At 44.3% G+C, this 9,332-nt stretch overlaps 1 protein-coding gene across 1 annotated transcript in view; it reads left to right on the top strand.

The window, feature by feature from the left end:
* GTF2E2 (general transcription factor IIE subunit 2) overlaps positions 1–3,922 on the top strand; it is a 53,031-nt gene extending 49,109 nt beyond the window's left edge. The window contains exons 7-8 of the mRNA XM_005283973.5: positions 1,799–1,914; positions 3,054–3,922. Of these exons, the coding sequence (XP_005284030.1) occupies positions 1,799–1,914; positions 3,054–3,173 (236 nt within the window). The 3' untranslated portion in view covers positions 3,174–3,922. The remainder of the gene's footprint in view (positions 1–1,798; positions 1,915–3,053) is intronic.
* Positions 3,923–9,332: the final 5,410 nt, after the last annotated feature.

Genomic DNA, 9,332 nt, shown 5'->3' on the forward strand with positions numbered 1-9,332 from the left:
CAATAACCAGCTAAAAGATAGGAAACAATGGGTTAGGAGTAAAGGGTCAGTTTTCAGAATGGAGAGGGATAAATAGTGGTGTCCCCCAGAAGTCTGTAGTGGGAGCAGTGTCGACTGGTGGAAGAGTTTCATAGACATAGGAGACAGGACCCTTTCCAGGAGATGGACCTAGACTATGGAAGTCATTCTTGCAAGAAATAAGTGATCTTGGTTCTCGCCTACAGTCTGGGAAAAAAGGGAGAGAGGATTTCAATTTTAATTAATTGGGGGGGGGGGGGGTAGGTACAACTTGTGAGGGCTGTAATAAGTACAGTCATCAGCTTCAGCCTCCAGTATGACAGTGATTGCTGCTTTGAAAAAAATACATGGAAGAAATGAGAGAAATTTTATTGGAATGCATTTTCAGGGCAGTGTCAGAAATGACTTTTTCAAGTTAAAACCAGTCCATTTGTGGTGGGGTTCTTCATCCCACTGACAGAAAGGAGGATTGTTTTAAAATTAAGCTGATTATGCTACTAGCCCAGTCGTCACCGGTGACATGATCAGAAACACAGTTATTTTGTATTGTTAAAACTCCTTAGCTTTGTTTTGTGGAAAGCTTAAAATAGTTCCTTTTTTATTGGTGGGGGAAAAGAAAGAAAACTGATATTGAGGAGCGTGTGATGTAGTCTTTTAACAGAAACGTTAATGTTTCAGTAACTGAATTTATAAAGTGCTGTAAGCCTTTTTTCCCCAAAGCAACTGTGTTCTGGAGTTAAACAAAGTAAGTGCTAATGGAGCCAGTGTGTCTGAAGCAGGTAACGTCAGTGGGTGTTTACCAGCATCAAGGTTTTAAACCGTACTGCATAAAATAACTTCTTGAGGACATATGAGCTGCAGTTGTTTCGACAACTGTATATTAAATGTATATGGAAATTCAAAAAATCTAGTCTTACACAGCATTGTGTGCCTTGTGTTTTATTTATGGTTTGTTAGCCAGACCTGCTGACAGGCTATATCTAACTTAATGCCCATGGAATGAAGGGAGGTGGGATTGTACCAGTCGCTTCGTGGATAAGGCATTCCAGAGAATCCGTGAAACTTTACATGATGCACAGTGTTTTCACTGCGGATGACAGCTGCTCCAATTAAGACTTTGCTCCTCTGTTCTTTTTTTCCTGCTTCCAGGGTTCTTAGATAACTTTTCTCTCTTTAACACAGGAAGGACTTTAGAAATCCATTAACTGTATGGCATTGTTTATATTATAGAGGTAATATCATCCAGTAGATTGATGCAGTAAATGTCTCAAATCTTCATTCAGTTAGAGTAGGAGGCTGACAAGTCTCCTGTGATAACGGCAGCCGAATCTCAGAAAATTAAGCTGCTGTCTCTGGCTGGAGTTAATGGGTCATCAAGATATTTTGAACTGAGGTTTGTAAAGCACATTGAAGGTCTAAAGAGCTTCACGTGCCAAGCAAAAGGCTAAAATCATTATTGAGTTAATATTAAAATGTGTTGCCTGCAGAGTGCTCCCCACTAGCCAGGCTCTGGGGTATACTCAGTTTCAACTGCCCTTTATAATTTAACATCTTTTCTCTAGAAATCCATTTTCAGAGTGGCTAACTGTGTGCTCATTCTCTGATGCTACTCCTACTGTGGTTTGCAATCAGACTTCTGGTATCTGTGTTGTCATAGAATGATACGGAGGAGTGTTGGGCAGTTGAGGTTTGCATATTCGTAGTGTCCATGAATGGGATGGTTTTTTACCTATGCGTCATTGGCCAGACTATGGAATGAGTGTTTGGTTTGGCGTTTTAGAATTTCAGAAGCTGTGGAGGAGCATTCCCGTGGATTCCATGGATGAGGAGAAAATAGAAGAGTATCTGAAACGACAGGGTATTTCTTCCATGCAGGAAGCTGGACCAAAGAAAATAGTAAGAGTTATAAATCACAAATCTTTCAAATGGGGCTTTTCCTCAGCTCCCACGATATTAGTTCCAATGGAAAACAATCAGTGAAATGGGATGGCGCATATTCACTCTTGCTTATGTGGGGCTGGACCTAACGATTTCCACTGTAGCATTGTGACCTCTACAGTTCATGTTTAGATTAGTGTCATCCAAAAGGCACCAAGGAGGAGGGGGAACAGGAAAAAGCCACTGCAGCTTTACAAGTTGCTTTTTCTAAAAGCGGTACCGTCCAGTTGTGGGGTGGTGAAATCAGTTAAAATGGTGGGGAGAAGGTTTCCCCGCCCCCAGCTAGCCAACTTAAGTATTGATACAAAGCATGTAGTCAGCCCCACCACAAAGGCTGGGGATCAAATACCGGTGTTTTTGTGTGGAGATCGAAACATAGCTATGAGCTCTCCATAAAGGCCCCGTCGATCTTAAAATAGACTTTTGACATTAATTCATATATAGCGTATTACATCTCTGCTGTCCTACCTCAGACTCTCAACCTTTCCGTGGAATGATTTTTAATGTGGTAGTGGAGAAAGAATTTGTCCCTGTTTTTTGTTCATCTCCACATTAGATATTTTGGTGCCTGTCACCACATAGCTGTTGCCACAGGTTCATACCAGTCCCCTGGGGTGTTAAATATAAGCTCATTGGGAATAATCAGTATTGCCACTGACCATATCGTGTGTAGATGTCTAGAGCATATGTAATATTTTCGATGTAGTGTACAGTATATTCTGTATAGACATATTTCAGAGTAGCAGCCGTGTTAGTCTGTATCCGCAAAAAGAACAGGAGTACTTGTGGCACCTTAGAGACTAACAGATTTATTAGAGCATAAGCATATTGACTCTGCTGTGGTGCTCAAAACAGAGGGGAATATTCCATACAGCCAGTACTCACTGCGGATATTTAAAACAAGTGACCTTTTGGTACAAGTTGAGCGAGAAAGTGCCGTCACTTATTTCTCGAAATAATGTGCTGCTTTCCCCACCGGAGCACTGTTTTACTACAACATTTCAGACTTCAGTGAATAATGTTGAATTCTGTAAGAATGTCAGATCCTAGTACACCTGGGTGGCAGCCTTGTGAGTACTGTTCCCTTCTCCTTTTAGGCTCCTATTCAGAGGAGGAAGAAACCTGCTTCTCAGAAGAAACGGCGGTTTAAGACTCACAATGACCATTTGGCTGGAGTACTGAAGGATTACTCGGATGTTGTTCCTGGCAAGCAGTGAAGTTTGGTTCTGGAACAAACATGCTTTTTTATACAGGCTCTTCGTCGCTGGAGTTCAGTGTTTGCTTGAAGACTGACTGACTGTATATAGTAACGTGGTGTGTCCCCATCCCTGCAACTGTCAAGATGAAACAGTTCTGTTTAAGAGCAAGTACAAATTACCAAATGTAGAGTTTTATTTTAATTTAATTAGCGAACGGGAACTGTGACTTTGTAAGAGGTCTGAAAGGACAGCCTCTTGCCACTAGGGGGTAAAAGATGCAGAGCATGTAAACCTAGAGCTCCTGGTAAATGCTTCACTGTGCTTCTCAATGATTTAAAGGGGATTTTTCTTGTATTGCTTTAGAGTGGGTTTGCAGGTAGAGGTGAATACAATATTCATTGTATTTGTTCCAAGAGAACATACAACATAATTGCAGAAGCATTTGTTTAAAGGGGCAAGCGCAGTCACAGTTTGTATATTTCTTCTTTGCTTTGGCATTGAGCTTTAATGAAAGTTGATGTTGTCTGAGGCTTTGGCATGGAAATACACCACCAGAATTCCCACCAGGCTGCGTGCTGGAAATGGGGCTGCAACCTCACAATGCTAATCAGAAATTGCCCTCGGGCTATTGCTGATGACGTTGTATTGGAGGCACATGCACTGCACAATTCTGTGTTATGGGTTAAAAGGGTCAGACAATAAATAAAATGGCAATGTATTACTAAAAGGGACAGGTTTTTTTTTAAAAATAAAGCCTATAAAACTGGCGTCAGTACATTTCTTCTTCAGAGACAAACTGAATCAAGGGATAACCAACATCTGTTGTGACATCACATTTTCCTTCACAAGTTGAAGGCTAGGAGTTTTTGAATTAAAAAATCCAAAGTATTGGTTCAGTTTTCATTGCTCTGAGCTAATGCCTTTTATTTTTCTTCTTGGATAAAAATAGCACCCTAAATGTAAATATGCACAAGATTCTATATGTATGTGTATACTCCTGTGAAACTTACCAGTGGGATATAGACAATTTGGCTAACTTATAATGAATGGGAGGGCAATTAACCCTAGTTTTTGTGTGGAATCACAAGTGAGCAGCAGATGCCCTGCACCTGAGGGAGTAGCAGTCACTCTTCTCAAAGTTAAACAGTAAGGATGACAGACAGGGTGGACTAATTGAAATCAAAACAGTTTAAATCACTGATCTAAATCAGCAAGCAGTAAACCTTCATTTAACTCATCAGTTTTAATTGTGTTTTGCATTTATATTTTTTAGTTATTTTCCTAAAGAAAGGTTGATTCTTGTTGGTTGGTAACCGGTAAATCATATTATTTGTAACTAAACATAGCCTTTACACAAATGTGGTGCTGCTGCTTGCTAACCCAGAAGTTACTATACACATTTATTAAAGTAATTATGTAGCTTAACTTACATTTATTCACATTCTCAATTTTTACATTTTTGATGCTTAGAAAAAGGTGAGTGATACATTCCTTATTTACTAGATGATTATTAATTATTTACTTGTGATTTGTGTCACACTCTATTTGCATGGAAATTCAAATTAAATTAAAATGCACAAAAGAGCATTTTACAAGTTTTTATTAAATAAAACTACTTTAAAAGTGCTGGATACATGGGAAAAAGGGTATCAAAGTTTATCAGAACATGTTTTGTATTTAAAACTACCTGATTTATTAAACAAAGGGAGTATTATCTGTAGTTGGTTAACTGAACTGATCGTTCCTGGTTACCAGGTCCTTCAAGGTTTTAGAACTAGTAGATCTCATCCTCTTACACCTAGTTTTTATTTATATATTGGAAGAGGAAAACAAGCTTTTCTGCTTTTTCAACTCCCAATTGGACAGTGACTTCCACCAGTTCAATGGTTTAACTTTCTTTAAAACTTGGCAGCAAACATGTACTGCTTAATATTAGGTTTTGTATTTATTTTAAATTATTGTAATATAAGTAATTTAGGTTTTAACATGTCATAAGTTCAAATTTAATTTTAAATAAGTTTATTTAAATCTGAGGTGTTCTTACTTTTTTTTAAAATCATTAATTTTTATCCACCCTGATGACAGTAGTATTCTGCTGCCATTAATTATTTGTTTGTGTGTACAAGTATATTTATAGTGTATGAGGTAATATTTATGCTTCCACTGCAAACATACTTTTAAAAATCAGTCTGCCATTTTAAACACTGCACAGCACATACAGAATTGCACACGTCAGTCTGATCCAGTTTAGGGAGTTGCTAAATTGGTAGTAAGAGTCTTTCTTTTTCTTTTTTATAAGAGTCTACTGCTCCATCTGCTTAGTTTTTCCACCTGTTCCAAGTCTCACAGGCAGCATAAGAGGTTCCTCTCATGTCAGCGGTTACTCTGGCAACTTGAGAGCTCCAATTCTGCTTTTAAAAATCGGTGCCAGCGGGAGACCCTGCTTTGTCACCACGTGTCACTGCTGGGGGTCGTCAGAGCCTGGCAACTTGACATTCCAGGTGCTGAAAGTGCGGGAGACGGCTCTTCTCCCCTCAAGACATTGTGGAAAGCTGCACAGGCGCTGAGCGATGTGGCCATACCCCCTGTTGGCCAGCAATGCAGGAGAGAGGACCAGGGCGAGATGCTGACCTACACATACCAGTGATTTCCACCCTCCCTATCACCTCCTCCTTCCTCCCTTTCACCCTGTCCCTCCTTGTCCCTTTCCCCAGACCCCTCCTGTCCCCTCCCATTCCATCCCCCCTTTCCCCTTATTCTCCCTCTTCTATTTCCCCAATCTTTCACCTTGTTGCTCCATCCACCCACATATTCCCCTCTGCACTTCTTCAGTCCCTTTCGCCATCCTAATCCTTCTGTTAACTCAGACCACGAGTGCATGGGAAAGGAGTATGACATTTCAATAGAAGAGTCACTTGCTGAATTAGATTGTTGTGTTCTTTGGCTCAGAAATGTGCAATTTATGGGAGCAGTTAGATTTCTCCCCTGTCAGTTAATATAGGGAGGGGAGGTGGGCATGGGACCCTGGGAAAATAATCCCCACAACATGTCTCGTTCAGTGCACCAAGCTATAGGGACAGTCCCCAAGGCCAATGGGGAGGGGCCAATGCTCCAGGTCAGCCTGATTGACAGGGTGGGAAGGCCAATGAGGGAGTCAGGAGTCCAGGGTCCTGGTCCTTGGTGTGAGCTGGAGCTGCCCGGGCGGAGCTAAGGAGAGCGCAGCCGCCTGAGCTGGGCTGGGAGCAGAGCCGTGCAGCCAGAGCCCGAGGAGCAGCCCAGGGAGGGCTGGAGGCAGAGGGGCTGGAGCAGTCCGGAGCCGGGTGCGGTGAGCAGCTGGGGAAGTGTGGGGGACCTGGGGCAGAGGGCCGCAGGGGAGGTGGGGGGGCGACGCTGAGAAGGGTCCTGCCACCTAGAGCCTGAGGGCGTGTGGCCACCGTCAGAGCAAGTGTCCAACCCACAGCATCCCTGCAGCACTGTCAGGGCCTGGGCAGGGGGCTGGGATGTGTGACGAACAGACTGAACTTCCCTTGTGTCCCAGAGACGCTGGCTGCGATGCCCCCCGCCCCAGAGCGGGGTTACTTCTCTCGCCTAAGATTTCCATTTGTCCTTTGTTTTTTATTGGTTGCTGTTTAATAAATTGTATTTGCTTTGAATTGTATGTAATGGGTCAGGGAAGTGTCCGGTGTGAAGAGAGCACCCCGGAGTGGGCACACCCTAACCCCTGTCCTAGGTGACCATGGCAAGGTTGGGGGTCGAGCCCCCCAGGAATCCTGGGCCCAGCCTTGTCAGGGTTACGAGAACTCTGCCACATGGGAGGGAGGAAGGGGAGCCCTCGAGGTCAGGCAGGCCTCTGGGTAAAGGGAGGGGGAGCGAGGACTCAGATCCCTTCACTAGCCAATTCCACCGGGGGAATGTATAAGCCAGGAAAGTTCCTCACAATAACGGTACCATTTCCCCGCTTACAGCTCTTAGAAAATAGAATTTAAATAGGGGGTAGTGGTGGAGCTCCTGGCCTGGATCAGGATTTTCCCCTACCACGACCTTTGGAATTTATGGCCCACCACCACGGCCCAGCTGTGCCACAACTGTTTTTCTGCATATAAAAGCCGGGGTCGGTGTTAGGACGTAGCAGGGAGGGCCCCCACGCCACAGAGGGCACCACAAAGCTAACTTGCTCAGGCTTCGGCTTCAGCCCCTGGTGGTGGGGCTCAAGACCACGGGTTGCAGTTTCATGCAGTGGGGCTTCGGCTTTCCACTCTGGGCCCTAGCGAGTCTGACGCCGGCCGTGCTCTCCCTGAAACCTGCTCCGGACCTCTGGTTGAGAACAACTGCAATCGAACAAATGACAGACACACCATCACCTCTTTTGTAAGGTCACACCTCGCAATTCTTAGAACAGCCAAATGGTCCTGACTCTCAGTTTTATTTTCTGGAATGTAAAGAACCTCATCACTCCAAAAAGGTGTACTTGTTACTAAAGAGCGCAAAGGCAGAGGTCGTGCTTTTGCAGGAGACACATGGATGAGGGTTATATAATAATTTATAGAGATATCCCATCTCCTAGAACTGGAAGGGACCTTGAAAGGTCATCAAGTCCAGCCCTCTGCCTTCACTAGCTGGACCAAGTATTGATTTTGCCCCAGATCCCCAAGTGACCCCCTCAAGGATTGAACTCACAAACCCTGGGTTTAGCAGGCCAATGCTCAAACCACTGAGCTATCCCTCTCAGGGGAGCAGTGGGGGCATAAAACCTAAATGGCTTCAAGACTGAGCTTGATAAGTTTATGGAGGGGATGATATGATGACACTGCCTACAATGGAATGTAGCTGATCTGTGACTTCTAGCAGCAAATATCTCCAATGGCCGGTGATGGGACACTAGATGGGGAGGGCTCTGAGTTACTACAGAGCATAGGCGCCGACTCTGTGGGTGTTCTGGGGCTGGAGCATCCATGGGGAAAAAATGGTGCATGCTGAGCGCCCACCGGCAGCTCTGGTGGGCCCTGCAGATCAGCACCCCTGCCTCCCGCCTGCCACAATCAGTTGTTTTGCGGCGTGCAGGAGGCTGAGAGGGACGGCGGAGGAGTGAGGACGCAGGGTGGTGCGCTATGGGGTGGGGGTGGAACTGGGCACGATGGGAAGGGGTGGAGTAGGGGCGGAGCCAGGGGTCAAGCACCCCCCAGGACTTTGAAAAGTCAGCACCTGTGCTACAGAGAATTCTTTCCCAGGTGTCTGGCTGGTGGGTCTTGCCCACATGTTCAGGGTCTAACTGATCACTATATTTGGGGTCGGGGAGGAGTTTTTGCCCAGGTCAGATTGGCAGAGACCCTGGGAATTTTTTGCCTTCCTCTGCAGCATGGAGCACAGGTCACTTTTCAGGTTTAAACTAGTGTAAATGGTGGATTCTCTGTAACTTGAAGTCTTTAAATCATGATTTGAGGACTTCAGTAACTCAGGCAGAGGTTCAGGGGCTATTACAGGAGTGGGTGGGTGAGGTTCTGTGGCCTGCGATGTGCAGGAGGTCAGACTAGATGATCATGATGGTCCCTTCTGAATCTGCTAAATTAGAATGTGACTGGGTAGGAAAAGCGATGCCTTGCTGCTTCTCATCCAAATCCAGAGGGTAGCTGTACTTATTCATAAAGTGCTGGCAGGAGCAGTCTCTGCGTCAATTTCAGATGATTAGAGCAGATTTTTTAATCCTTAAAGTCTCCACAAACATATCTTCACTAATCATCATTAATATGTTTGGGCCTAACCTCAATTATCCTTTCATAGGTTTTTTACTAAATTATATTCATAGATTCTAGGACTGGAAGGGACCTGGAGAGGTCATCGAGTCCAGTCCCCTGCCCGCATGGCAGGACCAAATACTGTCTAGACCATCCCTGATAGACATTTATCTAATCTACTCTTAAATATCTCCAGAGATGGAGATTCCACAACCTCCCTAGGCAATTTATTCCAGTGTTTAACCACCCTGACAGTTAGGAACTTTTTCCTAATGTCCAACCTAAACCTCCCTTGCTGCAGTTTAAGCCCATTCCTTCTTGTTCTATCCTGAGGGGCTAAGGTGAACAAGTTTTCTCCCTCCTTCTTATGACACCCTTTTAGATACCTGAAAACTGCTATCATGTCCCCTCTCAGTCTTCTCTTTTCCAAACTTAACAAACCCAA

The sequence above is a fragment of the Chrysemys picta genome, chromosome 5 (genome assembly GCF_011386835.1).
Source record: "Chrysemys picta bellii isolate R12L10 chromosome 5, ASM1138683v2, whole genome shotgun sequence".
Taxonomy (NCBI): Eukaryota; Metazoa; Chordata; order Testudines; family Emydidae; genus Chrysemys; species Chrysemys picta.